Source organism: Actinia tenebrosa, unplaced genomic scaffold, assembly GCF_029948245.1.
Source record: "Actinia tenebrosa isolate PJP-AT-01 unplaced genomic scaffold, QUT_ActTen_1.0 PGA_scaffold14__42_contigs__length_11649687, whole genome shotgun sequence".
NCBI lineage: Eukaryota > Metazoa > Cnidaria > Anthozoa > Actiniaria > Actiniidae > Actinia > Actinia tenebrosa.
The window spans coordinates 9,233,741-9,253,018 of NW_028292574.1; the positions used below are offsets into that span (position 1 = coordinate 9,233,741).

Genomic DNA, 19,278 nt, shown 5'->3' on the forward strand with positions numbered 1-19,278 from the left:
AATATTTGTACAGAAGTCAATCCCCCTTTGAGTTTTTAAAAGCTTTTGGGCATTTTTTTTTCTTTTTCTTTGTTTTTGTTTTTGGTTTTGTTTTTTTTTCTTTTTTTTTTTTTTTTTTTTTTTTTTTTTTTTTTACCCAGACGACTGATATCTGACAGTCAAATCTATAGTTTCTGAGCCATTGGATAATAATTATCTTTGAGTTTTGCGAACTGAGGGTTACAGAAAATCAAACAGTAACCTAAGATTGAATACAAAAATAGTTATCTTCTGCACAGAATTGACGTAAGGTTTCTCGATACTGAGTTTATTTTTACGAAAAAAGACGTTAATTAGCTGCCATAGTTTTTTTAATGAAGAAAGTGCTTAAAATTTTACAAAGTTAAATTCGAGCTCAGTTTGAATAGTCGACTTGGAATTTACCAAAGTGCAAAATAGTTGGCTCACGGAAAAAATGATAAAATGAGAATAAAATTAACTGAGAATATAAGAGTAAATTTAGAGACATATGGGTACTATTCCCAATGTTTACCAATTTTTTAAAAAACAATTTTGACAATTGAGAAGTTGTGTGGAGATTTTATACAAGCGTTGTAGTGCAGTGGTGCTTGTATGCTTATCTCTTTGTTTTGGGGGTTGCAGCTAAGTTTATTTCTTAGTTTGGTTGGTTATTTTCTTTCGTCGGGTCACTGGTTCGAGCTCTGCGGTCGTCACATGTGAATTGAGTTTGTTTGATGTGTCGTTCTCTCCTATGCTACGAGGGTTTTCTCCGGGTTCCTCCCTCCGTAAAAATCAACATGTGAGTTGAGCGTTGTGTGCATAGACTATTGAATGTAGTGGTAGTGTGTGTGAGTGAAAAGTGTCCCCAATTAGTGCGAAAACGCTAGAACGGCTAGACACTTAAATAAAGGTATTTACTTATTTTATTTATTTCGTTAAAAAAATTAGTTGAATCAGTTCGTTCGTTAGACCAACTCATTGTTTCTTTTGTCAAATGGGTTCCTATTTTTTTTACTTTTTTTTACTTTGAACCTTTTTCTACTAACGTAATGAAAATTAGAGCGACACACCATTTTTTTAACTTGAAAAATATTTTAATTACAAAACCTTTTATATAAATATCTTTATAAAGAACTTATATTTATTATCAAACTTGGAATCGATATACAACTGGAGTTTTATAACTATATAAAACAGGTCGAAGTGAACTTGAAGGCAATGCATTCCTCTGGGTCAGCGGCAGGTGCTGAGAAGCATGCGTCAGTTCGTAAGCAGGTGCCATATGCTTGGATGCAGGCTCCACTCGGCATGTTTGTACTGCGCGTCGATATAGAGGCATAGGACGAATATAACTTCTTTGTACTAGACCATAATTTCTACACGTCGTCGCACTAGGATAGGGAACTGGAGTACATACTTGGTTACCATAGTAACTGCAGCTACGGACAGGCTGGGCTTGACTAACATGTTGCCTTGGTGACGAAAGGTTACTGGCCAGGTCATCGAGTTTACGGAGCTTAATGGATTGTCGTCTCTTTTCTGTTTTCCTTCGGTTTTCGAACCATCGTCTGACTTTCTCAAAATTGAAACCAAGGTAGCCTGCAATCTGGGTCATCTGCTCTTTGCTTGGATAAGGTTCAATGGAGAAAGCTTCTAGTAGGAGTTTCTTTTGTGGAGCTGAGGGATAGGCTCTTGTAGCTTTTGCCTTGGAAGGAACTTTGAATTCTGAAGCACAACCTGTCGAAAGAGTAAAAGGAAAAAATATTAGTGATAAGTATCTTTGTAATAAATACGAATTGATGGTTGTAATTAAATTGATAAGAAATACTTACTAGTAGCGTTTGAAGAGATCTGTTGATTTTCATTTGGAGTAGAGGGACATTCGTAGGTCAGCGTTCCGTCCTGAGGATTATGCGTACTACGGAGAATATTTTCTATCATGAAATACGAACTCTTGGAGACTAATTTCAAGTTACTCATCGTGGAAACGTTTCTTCAGCAGGGCGGATCTTTGTGACTAACCTCGAGCTTGGCTAGTGATAGAATGATTAGTCAGTCTTTCTCCAAGCGTTTTATAGCAGTTTGAAACAAAGGACTTAACAAACAATAGCTCCCTTAAGAGGCCGCAACTGATACGAAAGCCGCTTGACAAAAGAAACCAATTGCCGATTGCTATTGTTTTAAACAAAGCCAATGAACTTGGAAAATGAACGAATAATTCTTACAATAGCGGCAAAACAGAGAAAAACAATTACGCGCGCGGCAGGCAGGTAAATTTAAAATTGGCGGGAAAACCCAAAGAGCGCGCGCGGCTTTTGCTTTGACTTGAATGGTGCTCCTCTATAACGGTAGTCTTTTAAGCTATTATGGCGGCAATTTATAATCTAAGGTTCCACTGGTTTTAATTTAATCACCTCTTTAGCGCTTGGCTGTCAGCAAACGATTTTCCCCCACGCGGTTTTAGGTGTTTATTGCATAGCCAACGCGAGAAAAAAGTGTAAAAGCAGAACAAGAATGGCGACAACAACAACCTAAAATCGAAGAGAGTTTACTGGATGTAATTTTCCCTTGATTACAGAGTTTTTAAATTTCAATTCAAACTGTGTGTTAACTGTGTGCTGACTTAGATCAGCTCAGTGGTACGTTGTTTCACGGTGCGAGTTAAACTGTGCCCTGACTGTCGCCCTGACTTAGATCAGCCCAATTGTTTCAGGGCAATAAGATATTAATTTGCTTGTCATCTAAAGAAACAATTGCAAAGCCAGCGTGGCCGAGAAGTTTTAAAAAAACTGAAATGCCTACTCAGTCAAAAAGCCGAAAAATTAAAAAACAATTGATAAATCAATAAGCAGTGAAAATGTGAGAACCCTCAATTGTGTTAACGTCTTCTGGTGTCCGGATGACTGAAAGTTTTGGCGGGAAAAACAAACGGACGCGCGTGGCTTTCATTAATGACTTGTGTTTTAACGAGGCGTTACCGCCTTTTTAGGCGGCTTATATATTTTGAATTGATTTTTTAGAAATATAAAACTACCATTGTCTTTGAATTGCAGCCCGCAAAGTGCAATGTTTCTTTCGCCGACTAGCATTTCAAATAACGCCACTCAACTGAAATAAAAAAACAATATCTTGAGGAAGGTTTCAGACTAAACTAAAGATTGTAATCCTCTTCTAACCCTCTAAATTCTTTAATTCAGTCCAAAATCTCCCGAAAGATATTGTTTTTTATTATAATTTTATTGCTGCGAATCACGTGTCGGAAATTAATTCTGCGCATATTCTCTTTTAGTTAGTTGCTGAAATTCAAGGCTCAGTGCAGGACTAGGAATTACTCGGGTGTATAAATTGACCAAGAAAGTTAAAGATGACGCGAAAAGATAAGATTTGGGTAGACAGGTATAGGTTACTCAAAAATGGAGAAGCTTCACTATTCTATATTCTATTACTTAAAAAAACAACAACAAACAAACAAAAACAAAAACAAATAAAAAAACAGGAGCAAAAGTGTGAGCAGGTATAATGTTTAGGTCACCCATCCAAGTGCTAACCCTCCCCAGACGAGCTTGACTCAGTATCTTGAACGACAACGATTTATCCACTGGACCACGGCTCCAGGTGAATCAGCATAACAATAGCAGTGGAAACAATTCACCGAATAGACTAGACTTTTTAACATTATTTTTTTAACCGATTCCGTGCGTGGCAGAGATGCAAGGGATTAGCCGATATGGTCTGGGGGCCGGCTGGTCTCTCCCCTGATGCTTCGGCTAGAACATTTTCTTGCGTAATTCGTACACCCAAGGGCAGAAGGATTTAATCGCCGTCAGGTCCGAAGTCCGAAGTAGAATCGATTTTTTTCTAAATTTCTTTTGGGTGGGTTTGAATCCAACGTTATACACATAAGATTTTTCTTTCTTTTTTTATCCATTCTTTATCTTAAATCTTTAACAATAAGACAAATCTTTTTAGTGATTTTTATTATTATTCTTAGTCGGTTGCTAATAAGCCAGTATAAGTTTTATCAGACGTTGTCAGTGCATATAAGCAACATCGATCCGCGAAAAGTAAAGCTTTGCTTTCCTATCTTTCCTAGCAAAGTTTACTGACAAGAACATTTACTGCATTCGGGTGGTGCCGTGAAGATTTCGGGGTACTATTGTAAGGAAAATAAAAGCCACCCCAGTAAATAATATAATAACAAAGGATTGTAAAAAGATAAAAAAATTAAATTTTTTAAATTGAGAACTTTGGGATATTTCATCTTATTGCGTCATGGCGCAAGATCAAATTCACAAGTAGTGTGAATTTTTTTTCATAGCCTACAAAAGGGCAGACCTGCAGTTATTTTTAATATTATGTAGATAACACCTTAAGGAGAAGATCGTCTTAGACGAGTTAAAAGAAATCATTCCATCTGTGAAACATTCCATTATCTTTATTCCATTCCATTATATCATTATCAAGAAGCAATACCATGATGACAACAATTCCATTATCTTTTGGCAAACATTGCAAACTTGCGCATGCGTAAATTTCAGCACGTTTTCTAAGAATTTAAAAGAGTTTGAGTGAGAAAATAAATGTTTGTTTTCTCCAAATATACGAAAAAGTTCGAGAGTATACTTTTGTCAGACCAAGATACTGTATTAACAAACACGATATGAAAGAATTAGCCTTATGTTTCAAGCATGGACACTAAGTTTTGGCATTTTGTGAAGTCCAATTTATCAGGCATGTTTGAAAGTCAAATTTACATATGTTTTGATTATACTGATTTGCATACGGATTCAGAGCATGCGCATACGTTTTTCACTCGTGTCACAGGCGACCCAGTGAACGCCTACAGGGCATTTTGTTCAAATTAAATACGCGTTCCTTGATACATATCTTATAAGGCTTGGGAATATGTACAAACCTCATGTAATATAAAAAATTACAGACCTATTGTCGACTTATTTTGATTTATTATATAGTTAGGTTAGAACGCGCTCGCTGATTGGTCGAAAACTGTGCTTTATTAGTGAACGGAGCACAGGGCTGACGCGATCCGCGCACGCGAAGTGCAGCTAGAACCTGCGACAGTCTTTCTTTTTGCGCAAATGAATTCAATAACGAAAAAAAAAAATAGTAACTATATAATAAAACAAATAAAACAGCTTCTTCCGTGCATGCTCCGTTCAGTAATAGAGAGTTTTAGATTTACGTTCATGGCAAACGTGAAACGTCAGTTGACCAGTAAAAAATTCTTTTAAATTACTGAAAAAGAATCGCAAAAAAGTCCAAGTAGTAGAAAAACAAAAGAGTATTTGCGCTTGGTGAGAAGGTTTGTAAAAGGTAAAGTAAAATAAAGGAAAACTATGAAAACGTGGTCACGTTTGCCGTTTGCGGGGAGAAAAAAAAGTCAATCTAAAACTCTCTATTAAAGCACTAAGGAAGCACCGTAAGCACTCTTTACACTTCTTTCGTGCTTACGTCACTTCGGAGCACGGAAGAAGCTGTTTTATTCGTTAATTATGTCACTGAGGTGCAGACTAATTTAATTTAATTTGCTGGCATTGAAATTCTGATATATATTTTGGATAAGATGTATACCGTCAACTATAAATTACAGAAAACAGAAAAAGGTTGTCAGATTTGTCTTACTATCAGTTTATTTACCTTGTTTAATATCAAATCATAAGTAGTTGCGTTCAAAAGTCTGCATTTCCGAACTCCTACTAAAAAAGAACCTCATTTTTGCGCACAAGTTATGCGTGTAAAGGCCGGTTTAGACGGTACGATTTTCGCCTACAACTATGGTATACAACACGCTCGCGCCATCCTACAACTCGAGTCGTAGAGTGTAAATCAAGCCTACAACTCGCCTACGACAGACGCGAGCGTGTTGTATACGATAGTTGTAGGCGAAAATCGAACCGTCCGAACCGGCCTAAAGTATACGTTGACATTAGTTTTTCAAGACGCGCTCTTTGAAGCATATCTTATAAGGCTTGGGCATATGTACGAGCCCCATGTAACCAATTCTCTCTGGTGGTGGACATCCTGGTGGGGACTCAATCCTGAACTGATGCATCAGCCTTGAAATCACGATAAACAACTCCTGCTTGGCCAGGGCTTCTCCTATACACACTCGTCGACCAGCGCCAAAGGGAAGGTAGCTCTTGGTGCCTGATCCGTGAAGAAATTTACCCTCGTCGTCAAGGAAACGTGTTGGGTCAAACAAATGGGGGCTCTTCCATTCGTTTTCATCGTAATGCATAGCCCATATGTTGAGCAGTAGAGTCGTGCCTTTGGGAATCTTGTACCCGGCGAGTGTGGAGTCAACGCTAGCCTTGTGTGGTACAGCGAGTGCGGCGACGCAAGACATACGTAAAGTCTCAGCAATCGTCGCCTCAAGGTACGGAAGCCTGCTTTTATCTTCCCACTTTGGCATGACGTCACGACCTACTACGTCATCAAGCTCTGCATGGACTTTGGCTTGGATATCTGGGTTAAGAACCATGTAGGCACAATACCAGCGGAGTGACGTCATGGTTGTTTCCAGACCACCAGAGAAGGCATCTGTCATTGTCATCACGACGTGGTTTTCTGTTATAAGGTCGCGGACCTTGCTGTCCTCTTTCTGGGCTTCTTGAAGGGCTTTGATGAGAGCGTCAGTCAAATCACGAATAACTCCATCCTGGTACGTCTCCCTGTGCTCGTGGAGTTTCGTATCGAGAAGTCGATCGCGGTTGACTCGAACGAGCTCGATGTCTTTAGAATCCTTGATCGGAAAATGAATCAAAAATGGAAAAATGTTCAGCAGATGGACAGCACTCAGTAAGCGAAACATCTTCGTGTTGTAGTCAAGTATCATCAGGAATTCTGGATCATCAATCTCATAATGCTCTCCATAGACCATCGCACATATAACATTGACTGTCGTGAGTAAGAAGTCGTGCGCAGGATCCACAGGGTTCCCAGCATGAGATTTCAGCCTCTTTGACAACTTGTCCGCTTCCTTCTCAACATTTTCCACCAAGTGAGGGTTGTAGTTGCGCAAAGCTGAATGAACTAATTTACGCTGTAAAATCAAGGTAGGAGTGAAGTCTCCTATCGCGATGTCTATAGAGCCACGTGTAAGGTAGTCCCAAGTGAACTTGTACGGCCTTCCCGCAAAATCATCCTTCTTAGTAAGGCAAGCTTCTCTGGCGATGGACGCAGAATTCACCACCACTGTCCGGTCCCCTGGAATATCAACGGTGAAGATGTTGCCATACTTTTTGGCGGCTTTAGTAAACTCAATCTGCATTTGATTTTTGGAGGTCCACTTGATCACTTCAAGAAAGTTGCCAATTATGGGCAGCGGTGTTGGCCCTGGGGGCATGCCCTTGGGGCGTCCGGTGGATTTAACAGCCACATAGAGCAAAACCAAAATAACTACAAACGCAAGAACTTCAACCAACATCTTGCCAGACCTGAATTGAAAAAGACAATCGAGAAAAAAAAGCTAAAGTTAGAATTGCCCTATTTCACTATGACGTCACATCAAAACAATCTATTGTTTAAACGCAAAGGATCATGGTCGTCGGACGGGATCAAATCAACGCAAATTCACCGAAAATTGTTTTAAAACCCGTATCAATCCACGAGAAGTAGAATAGCCAGCAAACGCTCAGAATATTTTTAAGTACATATTAACACATATTATATCTGAAAACCAGGCCATTTTAGATTAAACTTTATTATATAGATATCGATGAAATACCAGGTTTTCTCTAACGTCGAAAACTTGATATCTTTCACCAGTGGAAGATACCATATCTTTCACACGTGAAGATATCGCTGTTGACATAGTAACGTATTTTAATAAAAAATTTTTGAGCTTTTGATTTATTTAAGTTTCATCGATATCTATATAATAAACAGAACATTACATGGCCGCTTGGAGATACGAATTTTATCGTCTCGTGTTCAATTTAGATATCTCACTCGTTCGCTGTGCTCACTCGTGAGATATCAATTGAACACTCGAAGATAAAATTCGTATCTACGCGCGCCCATGTAGTATCCTCTATCCGTTTCGCTAGGAGCAAATTTTGTTGAATTTTCTATTGGATTTGGCGATTCTATCCCCCACATAAACAAGAAGCAGTGATTTCACAGTGAAATAATGCAAAATTCTTGTCCAATCTTATTTCTTTGAGAAATGAAATGACCAAAAGAAATAAAACAGAAATATTCGGTCGGTCGGTCAGTCAGTCAGTAAGCAGTCGGTCATTTGAAAATGCAAACAATACTCATAAGCGCAAATAATGTCACAAAAGACATGCATCATTAAACAACAAAAACATCACAATTGGATTAAAGCAGAGCTAGAAAATATGCTAGTTGTACATCGGTATTGACCTCATCAGTTAAGTTTAATAAAGAACCTCAGAACTGTAATGAGGCTTAGTTAAAGCGATAGTAGAATTCAGAACTGCATGTGTAATTAGCCTCATAAGTCAAACATAGATAGGTGTATCGTGATAAGATTTGTGATGTCCGATTTTCGTATGCATGGCAATATCAGGAATATAAAGCTGCTTCGACTTTGTTTTAAGTGCCGTGACTCTAAGATCATCATCATCATAATAATAATATATATATATATATATAATGCTGGTAGAATGTTAAAGATGTTGACCTAGCTAGCTAGTCATATGAAGTATATAGTCATGTGAATAGGTTAGAAGTATCTTGTACAGTATTGTAGTGTAGTAATTTAAGATCCTGTGAAGTTGAACCGGCCCTAGGTTCTATCAGTACTTCCCAATACTTACGTATTTGCCTGAGCTAGCAATATAATATTCGAGAGTAGCAAGTCCAAACCGAAGATAGGCGAGCTTGGAAATAATTATTAGATACGGTACGCCTATATAGCAATCAGTGCTTGCATAATGCTTTCACCGAGTGGTTTAGTCTGTTCAACCGTCACAAATGGTGCGTCACACCGTGACCATTTGTTTTGGTGACGTCATATTTGTTGAGGCCATGGCAACGAAGAATTTCGCATGACGTTGAAAATGACATTTATTGAATGACGTTTTAAAAACAAAACAAAATGCTAGTCTGCTATAGCTTACACAAATTTCCTTACATCACTAGTATAAGCTCCTTCCGGCACAGGTAGACCAATCTCAGTTTTCGTCTGTATTTATATTGCGAAAATTCGATATTAATGAATCATTTAGATCTTTATTTGTAATAAAATCGTACGCTATAGATGTGCATGGAACTTTTTTGTCTATCTTAGTCGTTGGTTTTTATTACCTCGTATCCCCCTTCTTCTAAATAATTGGAGCGTTTCCAAACCGGGATTGTACGGTGGCCGAGCTCGAGAGCGGCAATAAAAAAGTCAAAGTCAAAAAAGTCAAAAGTTCAAAAGTCAAAGTGATTTAGGACCATATTACAAAGTGAGTTTGTCTTTTTGATCAATTTCCTCTCGTTATTTTGTCACAAGACATTTTGACATTTCGTCTCAAGCGACTTTGTTCTCCAGCGTTTTGTCATAAAAAAATTTCGCTTTTGACATTTTATCGTCCTGCATTTTGTTTCTTTTTAGTTGCTTCTGTGCTTGCGCATTGCTTTTACGCTCCTCGAAGCTCCTCGAACCTTTCGTTCTTGTAAAAATCACCATTGTTGATTAAGCATGCGCAGAAGAGTAGTAGCAGTCCCACACGTTCCACTGGTAGTCCAATTTCCTTGTATAATAACACTAAAGGAGCAAACATGCTAAGTCTACCGCTGGTGATGACTTGCCATTTGTGATCAGCCGATTGCTTCTTCCTTCGTCTGAGGGATTGTATGGTAATCTGAGGCCAGACTTTCTCTTTTAGCTTTTTTTCTTTTTATCTCTTTCCTAGGTGGTCAGTATATTTTGATTTTTTTTTTTTTTTTTGTATTTTTTTATTCCAACTAAAAGGAATTCTTTCTTTGATTTAAATATTTTTTTCCATAAAATCAAATTTTTAAAATTTTCTTTTTCAAAGTGTCATCAATTTTCATTGAGCTTTTATTAATTTATTGGTATTTTATTTTGGACGCAGGGGAGGGGAGGATAAAGTCCTAATGTCACTAGGGCAATCTCTTTGATCCACTCACATGGTTTTTTGTCAAAGCGCGGGCTTTGCAAACAAACCGACGCCATGTTTTAGAGCAAACTGCTCATAATGATTGGATATTTAGGAATATCAATGGATTGAACAAAGCCAGCTGAGATTATTATAGGACACTGAACAGTTCTTCTCTTCTAATTCGTCACAATTTATCCTATACTTCTCATTCTATACTACAAAAAATTATAACGTTTTCCTGAAACATAAACATAAGCTTATCTGGCAAAACTACGATCAGAAATGAAATCCTCAACAAGATCAAGTCACTGGTATTTTAAAAAAATCTACGAACAAAAGCCTTATTCACCATCAATTTATAACTCCGGCAAGGAAGCTTAAAATAAAATCTATGGCTCAACCATCGAAATATCAAGCTCAAAAAGAAGTTAGACGATGGAATGTGAAGGCAAAGGTGAGTGAAGTCTTAGAATTTGTGGGTTGTTTGGTTTTCTCTGTTTCTTTGAAGTTTTTTTTATTTATAAACGAAAGGTTTCTTTTATCAACAAGTGGGTTAGGTAGGGGGTTATTAAGAAAGCGTTAATAATTTATTGTTATAAAGTTTTCTTGCATTGATTTACAAAGTAAGGTTCTCACAACACATGATTAGGGCTTTCTCGATTTTAGCTGTTATTTACGTCTATTTTAACTATATTTTTTAAATAACTCTGTTATCCCATCAGGAGATTCAAGAATCGCTTAATTTTATACCAAAGAAAAGAAATATATGATATTATTATTCGCGCCCACCTAAATAAAGCTATACTCTGAGTATATCCACGGCTATCAATGTTTCTTTCATTTATATCTTTCATTTATATTGCTTTATAAAGCTATACTCTGAGTATATCCACGGCTATCAATGTTTCTTTCATTTATATCTTTCATTTATATTGCACGGCTAATTATTTTAAAATCCTTAATAAAAATTTTCACTCTAAATTATTAAGGAGATAATTTCTGTTATAATCTTGATCAGAAGTATGAAAAAAGATTGGATTCTATCAAATTTTTTTGACCATGAAGGAGAAATTTTTTCTAATTATCTTTTTCATAAGTCTTTTTAGACGTTCTTTAAATTGTACTGTAGTATTTGAATATTTTTACTGTCATAAAACTCTGCAATTGATGGAGTTATGACAGCAAAAAAGTAAACATCCTATAGTAACAGATACCTTATTTGAAAATTAATTTAAGTGAAATACAGTATTAATCTTACCTGCAAAAAATTTATAATTATTGGAATGATTGACCGAACCTGCAACAATAATTACTTTCCATGAAAGAATAGCCAAAATGATTTTTAAAGTTAATGTTTACTTTATTTTATCATGTCATTGTTGGTTAAAGAAATCCACATCTGTGATTTTCTCTTGGGAGTTTTGATCTCATTTTTCTAATTTTTCAATTGTCTTTTATATCCCATTTTTTTGGTTGACAACAGTGTATTCCTACAAATCCTTATTTTCTTGAAAATATTTTCTTTTTGAAAAAAATATTCTTAATGAGCAATATATGTCAAGCTGGAGATCAACGTGCGATAGAAATAAAATAAACATTATTAAGAATCCATCTTCTGAGGAAACAAAATTGATAGGTTATTAAGATTACCTTATGTTTTTTAAGAAATTGACCCAAGAAATACTTCTTTTTTTCTCTTAATTGCCTTATGTTCGCCGCCCAACTGGGTGTTTTATTTTTCTTTGTTGTAATAATTGTAATGCAACTCTCTTAAATAAACAGGACTTATATCAAATCAAAATACAGAAACCTAGGTGATATAGTAGTACTTGGTTGTGATTCAATTTAAAAATATAGTTTTTGAAATATTTTATGTCATATTATAGTATTCTAAATATTAAAAACACTTATAGAAAGTTTTCTTAATGGAAATTGTCTCTTGAGAGTGAAATTTGATTTTAAAAATCATTTTGCACTTTTAAATTAATATAAAGTGCAATATATGGAGATACAAGAAATTAAAAATATATATTTCAAACAAGATGCATAATTATTTTTAAGGATAATGAGAGTTACAACTTTTTATATTTTTTACTTTCTGTAATTCTTTTAACTATAGCATTTTATTTTGAAGATGGAAATATGTCATAAATCTTAGGCTTCCTACTTTAAAAATTAAAAACCTTTCTGAAATTTGACCCTTGAATATGCCAGATTGTGTGACAATGGTTTAAAAATGACTCCTTAAATGAAATTCTATCCATCATGTGTTTATTGGTGATACAGGAATTTCTGGATAATGATTAGCAACTCACTCTCAAATTAACAAATTGTTCAGGACAATAAATGTACCTAAAATCTCACAAAAGTGTTACCTTTTTTCTTAAAAATTTTAATCTATCTTTTGATAGCAATAAGGCTTTTAAAATGTAACATATTTTGGTTTGGTTGTCAGTTCTGTAAGAGTTTTTGTTGTAAATCCCATGTGTTTCTATCTTTAATGCTGTTGCTATGTTCCTAACACTTAGTATTTTGACAAGTCTATTGTTATCTTGTCAAAATTGACAGTTTTTATCTCCTGCAAGCTGGTTTTGTTGATGATCTTTAGTATCCGAGTCTAGTCACTTCAATTCTACATCCTGTAAAATTTTCAAGATCTTTTGAAACTATATTTATAGTGAAGTGAATTTGGATAACCATATCTTTGCTGGACATTTCCTTTGAGGAATTTGATTCTAATCTGGTATGTTACAATTCATGTACTTATTCTTTCAGATAAGATAACACATTTGTGACACAATTTATAGTCAACAGTCCAAAGTACTCTCTCTTGTTAGTCTAAATACATTGATTTTAGTAGTGCTACAAATGTAAGACAGATTACCAATTCTTAGCTATGATTTCTGATAGCAATTTAGTGAGTATCTAGTGTGCTTTTGAAGAGGAGTTTAGTAATTAACACAATTAACAACTACCAAATAATCATTTTTACAACCAAGCTTTCAAGTTTTTGTTGTTATCTACAACAGATTATTACCTTTTTGGGAACTTTATAGAGGTTTCTCTTTTAGTGAAGCTTATTTTTGATATATCTAGTAGTTTGATTGTCAATATATATATATACACACACAGAAATAGTAATATCATGTTGTACATATAGTTTAATATGTAGCTTGGTAGTTTGTGTCTCTGTGATAAAACCTTGGGTTTATCGCATAGGGTAATTGAGAGCTTCATGATCGAAAAGTCTTCAGTAGAACACGTACAACCAATACCACAAAAATCACTGTAGTTATTTATTTTCTGAGCATCTGTATTAAAGTTTTAGGGCTGTTGCTATTGTGAACTTTGTCTTTTCAAACTTCTACTGGATTTGCTTCTCTGTTCTGGTAAACTTTTGAGAGGGAGAGTAATATATGCTAACAATACACCATTACTCATGTGATGAAATTCAGTGAATTTACATGCTTGTATATTCTATATAATAAAATAATGATACGTAAATTCATTTGTCTCACTCATTGAGGGTCATTGGTAAAGGGACGATGACATCTTGACTTCAAACTGCTAGTCTTTATCAGGTGATGGTGTAGACTAGCATAGATGGCGTGTCTGTTATATAGAAGACTAGCATTTTGTAGTTGAAACATCACAATCCATTTACGAATGACCCTCAATAAGTGAGACAAATGAATAGATATAGCTTATGATTACAATTCCATGATGAATAATATTTTTCATTCTATAGATCTATATTCAACTTATTTCTAACTAAAGTTTTGACAAATGAAGGCTTAAGACACAAGTGCTTTCTAAAAAAAAGCTTTCCTTTTTTATTGAATTATTTATTGTTTTATAAGACAACAACACAACAAAACATGTAATGAATTTTTCTTACGTATTACAATCTATATTTCTTATATTCATAGTATGGAAATTGGACAGCACAGAATCCTCGCAGACCATTAGGTAAGAGAAAGCTAGGGTTAATTAAAGAAGAGAATGGTTTTTTATCAATACTCTCCTCTTACCTCTGGGGACTCGGCATCACATTTGCATGGGTGGGCCTAGCAGTGAAAGCACTCGCCTCTCACCAATACAACCCGGGTTCGAGTCCCGACGAGCTAGGTGTTGTATGTGAGTTGAGTTGTTTGTTGGTTCTCTCCTGTGCTTCAAGGGTTTTCCAGGTTCTCCGCTTTCCTCACTTTGCAAAAAACAACTTCTAAATTCCAATTGGAATCCAGTGGAAGAAGAGCCACTCTGTGGGATCCACTGTTAATCCCATTATTATTATTTATTATTATCATTACATTTGATCAGAATATGTTGAATCTCTTCCTTGATTCTAGAGCAGTTATTTCCAGTTTGTTTTTATTTCTTTCCACTACTAAACCCAACATGCCTCAGCGTATATTCTAATTGTATTTGATATTATAATTATATACTTTCAGGTCCAACATTGCGCACATCTTCTGTCACTAGACCACCCCCAAGTATTGATACTACAAACCCTGCTAGCCGCAAGTCAAGTCTGGATAGTTTGGTTGATTCTGATTTTTCTGATACCTCTTTCTACGATTTTCCATCATGGTTTGCAAAGGTGTGTTTGCTATTGGTTTTAGCCATTTTTCCTTCCTTCTTGCCATCATTCCTCTTATGCTACTTTCTTCCTTCCTTGCTTCCTTCCTTCCTTGTATCCTTCCTTGCTTCCTTGCTTCCTTCCTTGCTTCCTTCCTTCCTTCCTTCCTTCCTTCCTTCCTTGCTTCCTTCCCACTCACTTTCCTTCCTACCTTCCTTCTTACCTTCCTTTCTTCCTTGTTTCCTTCCTTCCTTCCTTCCTTCCTTCCTTCCTTCCTTCCTTCCTTCCTTCCTTCCTTCCTTCCTTCCTTCCTTCTTCCTTCCTTCTTCTTCCTTCCTTCCTTCTTCTTCCTTCCTTCCTTCCTTCCCACTTTCCTTCCTTCCTTCTTTCCATCCTTCCTTCCTGCCTTCCTTCTTGCCTACCTACCTTCCTTTCTTCTTACATTCCTTTCTTTTCTACCTTCCTACCTTCCTACCTACCTACCTACCTACCTACTTACCTACCTTCCTACCTACCTACCTACCTACCTACCTACCTACCTACCTACCTACCTACCTACCTACCTACCTATTTGTCTTCCTTCTTACCTTCTTACCTTCCTTCCTTCCTTCCCTAACTTCCTTCCTTCCTACCTACCTACCTACCTTCCTTTCTTCCTACCTTCCTTCCCTTCGTTATTCACACACTCATTCATTTTATTTTCAGAATCCTAAGAAGACTTCACTTGGTCCTAGCTCAACTGTAGGTGTAGTTGTACCACCATACCATTCTGAATGTAAGTTGAGGAGAGAACATCATGGCAGAGTATGTCAGCACAGGCCAATAGACCTCTATAGCTTGGGCGTAATGTTTTCCCATTTCAGACCACGTGTCATTGTCTTGAGGATAAGATTCACTTCTCTGAGTTGTATCCATAATAGTTTTTATTTATTTTTGCATCAAATCAAACACAATTTGTTAGATTCAAATTAGTGAGGAGTTGATCACTTCCTCATGGAAATTCTTGCATACTTTTTTTATTTTTTTCAAATATACAGTACAGCCCAGAAACATGGAAACATTTGATCACGAGCAGATCGCGGACTGATCACACCAATTGCCCGCGATCTGCTCGCAATTTGTTCGCACCTTTCTTTATTGCAGTGATTCGATCAAATCACAAGCAGCAAATCCTGACTAAAGTTTTCTCTTTCACAAAAATCTGTTCCACAAAGATTCTGTTTGGTTCCATCTTTGAGTTTGAATTTCTAGCCAATTCGAGCTGTTTGTTTGGTCTATTCAGACAAACAGACAAAATTCGGACAAAACTCGGCTGAAGCTGTAGTTTCTATTTATCTATATCTACATTATTTATTTTCTTAGTGTGTCATGATGATGGAGTGAACTGCCATGGTAAAATTTGTGATGGTACAAATGAAGGACTTTAAATGAATACTCATATTCTCTTTTCCAGCTTTTCATGCTCACGCCTTCCCAGAACACAGATTTCAAGGAGAATCAACTTCCAGACGATCAGATGGCAGGAGGCCGATATCAGGCCTGTCTAAATATCCCCAGCCAGACCCTCTGACTAGTGAACAGAAACCTCTTCAACAGTACTACAGACCTTATTACAACCAGTTTAACCCATACAGTACTATGAATAATACAGGGTACAGTCAACCTTTAGAAAATGGTAGTAGGCAAAATGGTACAGGACAGGACAGTCAAACACAGTACCACAATGGTAGACATGGTAATTACAGTGCAAAAGATGGACAACAAAATACAGAAATGGTACAAGAATATGTACCTCTAGTTGCTGTGTCACCAGACTTGATTGACAGGACGAGAAGTCCTCCGACTGCATCACCATCATGTTCACCAGAAAGTGATGACACCTTGGCTAGAAGTTCCTCTGGTTTTGCGTCTGACATTGAGAGCCCTAGGAGTCTTAAGTCATGTCTTGTTGAGACACCACGAGGTTTGGTACAAAGTGCTATAGGGGTTGATTATAGGGGCAACTATTCTTCACGGGACAATAGCTTTAAGAGGGAACACTTGGATGCTAAAACAGTCTCTTTTTCTAAAAACGGCGTATCAGAGAAACATCTGAATGGTGGCCATGGCCTTGGTCAGGCACCCAGGGAAAGCGAGTTTCGTAGAAGACTACATAGTACTAGATTATCCTCTAATTCTACATCATCTGCCATTAAGCCATACCATGTACAGAGCAACGTGGTTGACTCTAATGGCTCACTGTATTCCTATGACAAGATGTCTTCATCATTGCCTTACACGACTGCTTCCTCACAGTTAAGTTCATCAATCTACCATCCTCAATCTCCTCCCACAAGAGACGCGAGTAAAGTTAATACCTCCAAGTCTTTGTACTTGCACCAAAACAATAGCTCTGTACCAGCAATGTCGTTATTCGAAGAAACAGGGATGGTTTTCGGAAAGCATCTCGTACAGACTCCATCGAGAAACCTTCAGTCTAACCTCAATGGAGGCGCGAGTTTTGAGAAAGATAAACAGACAAACATGTACAAGTTACAAGAAACAAGGTATAATAATGAGCTGGTTCTGAATAATGGAATGGATGCAACAAGAAGGAACAAGCAACAGGGACCTCCAAGCAAACAGAGTTTTCATTCGTTGAATAATGGCAAACGTGATCCCACACTGCCGAACCACGTAAGGTAGGAATCCTGAAACACAGGCAGGCCACGTTTTCCCGCCTTTTTTAACTAGATGTCACAGCCTTAAGAAAATTTTTTCACATCGATAATGCATGGAATCATTGTTCGGGCTCCTGAGCTATAGGCTTCATGAATATAGTACTCGGCGCTAGATCGAATTCGAATTTAGAATGTTGATTTTAATGTTGATTTTTACGGAGGGACGATAACCGGTGAATCCGGAGAAAAACCCTCGAAGCACAGGAGAGAACCAACAAACAACTCTACTCAATCACAGTGGTCAAACAATGCGAGAACTATATTTCCTACTATGAAGAGATAACTAGCTAAAAACTAGTGTGAGCTGCGTCGGCGTTTCTAATGAAACAGTAATGAGAAAAGGGTAAATTATACACCGTGAAAAGATAAAAAAACTTACTGACGTACGAAGGACTTGCGTCCGAAACGTCAGTAAGTTTTTTCATCTTTCCACGGTGTATAATTTACCCTTTTATCATTACTATTTCCTACTATGGATAAGAGTGACAAGTTATTTCACTGTAGCAAGTTTTTTTTAATGTGCAACTTGCCTCGTGAAAAAAATATTGCAGGGGACAGGGGTGTCACGTAAAAAAATGACGTAGAAAAGCGTGGCGAGTCTTAAAAAGTAAAAGGTAGAAGATACCCCAATTTTGAAACTTCTTCTGCAACGAACTGGAAGACACAAGTCGTGTGAGCGTGTGATAAACGACATATTACGCGCAAAATCATCTCGTGTAGCTGCAACATTTTCATTTTATTTTTATCTTCCTATTTCTCGTAGCCTTGTAAATTCATTTTCTGTTGATACGTCACGTCGTATTTCGTCGGCTGTCTGGGCCATGAAGGTCCTCGAAGCTGAACAAACCACCACTCCTGCACTTTATCAACAACTCTTGTTAAAGGCAAGACTTTTTCGACGCTGGCATCAAAGGGCACGTCTAAGGAGGCTTGAAAGAATGGAGAGCGATAATAAGATGAACAAGTATGTTTGATACAAATATTTAGTCTTTCACAATTTATGGAACCAGGAAAGAACCTTGGGGGTGACCTGAGTCAGGGAAGGGCTACTGACAGATGGTATTGAAATTTAGCTTGTTAGGTTTTGTAGGGGGGAGTAACCCGGAGAAAAACCCTCGAATCAAGGTAGAGGTGTAGCAATTTCTGCTCACATGTAATTCTCACCACCACCCTGTTAGCTCAGTTGGTAAGAAGGTCGTGGTTCAAGCCTCGGCCGGACCAACACTCGGGGTCTTAAAATAACTGAGAAGGTGCTGCCTTTGTAATTACATCTGCAAATGGTTAGACCTTCAAGTCTTCTCGGACAAGGACTTAAAACTGTAGGCCCCGTCTGTCCTCACTATATACCCCTGTATAAGGCGGACGTAAAAGATCCACTGAAGACGCTGTTAACGACCATCTTCAGTGCCTTGCTAACCGGCTGCCTTTATCAATTGGATCGCAAGGCCTGTTAGGCATTAAGGCCTCCACCCAGGAGTGGTAAACGCATTAGATAAGATTCTGAGTCTAGGAATCAAACCTGAGACACCATAGATGAGTGAGAACTTAAAGATGTTATCCTTGACGCAACCATGACCTGCTATGACTTGTACTATTCATTAACAGAGCGGTTGAATTCTGGCGCGGAGTTACTCTTCATAAGCACTTGTCTGCTTGGAAAGAACTAAGACATATACAAGAGACGAAGGCAGATGACACTTATCGTCGACACATGTTGGAGACTGGACTGAGAGGGCTTAAGTTTGCTACTCATGTTAACAGCCAAGCTAGAAGGGATGTGGAGACTAAGATTAATGGACGGCTGATGGCGAAGTATTGGCTAAAGGTAAGCAATGGGTGCCCTCTTGCATTTGTTTTATATTTTATTTCAATTCATTTCCAA

General features: G+C 37.2%; 2 protein-coding genes across 2 annotated transcripts in view; one reads left to right on the forward strand and one right to left on the reverse strand.

Annotated features, from left to right (window-relative positions):
- Positions 1-4,417: 4,417 nt before the first annotated feature.
- LOC116289234 (steroid 17-alpha-hydroxylase/17,20 lyase) lies at positions 4,418-8,962 on the reverse strand. Its single transcript, XM_031696124.2, has 2 exons — positions 8,805-8,962; positions 4,418-7,457 (listed from the first exon to the last, which is right to left on the reverse strand). The coding sequence occupies exon 2, from the start codon at positions 7,445-7,447 to the stop codon at positions 5,948-5,950; it is 1,500 nt and encodes a 499-aa protein (XP_031551984.1). The 5' UTR covers positions 7,448-7,457; positions 8,805-8,962; the 3' UTR covers positions 4,418-5,947.
- Positions 8,963-10,157: 1,195 nt separating this feature from the next.
- Positions 10,158-19,278, forward strand: part of LOC116289246 (uncharacterized) — a 39,843-nt gene continuing 30,722 nt past the window's right edge. Inside the window, exons 1-7 of the mRNA XM_089029338.1 lie at positions 10,158-10,551; positions 14,027-14,066; positions 14,549-14,697; positions 15,382-15,451; positions 16,130-17,357; positions 18,160-18,360; positions 19,002-19,221. Of these exons, the coding sequence (XP_088885464.1) occupies positions 10,489-10,551; positions 14,027-14,066; positions 14,549-14,697; positions 15,382-15,451; positions 16,130-17,357; positions 18,160-18,360; positions 19,002-19,221 (1,971 nt within the window). The 5' untranslated portion in view covers positions 10,158-10,488. The remainder of the gene's footprint in view (positions 10,552-14,026; positions 14,067-14,548; positions 14,698-15,381; positions 15,452-16,129; positions 17,358-18,159; positions 18,361-19,001; positions 19,222-19,278) is intronic.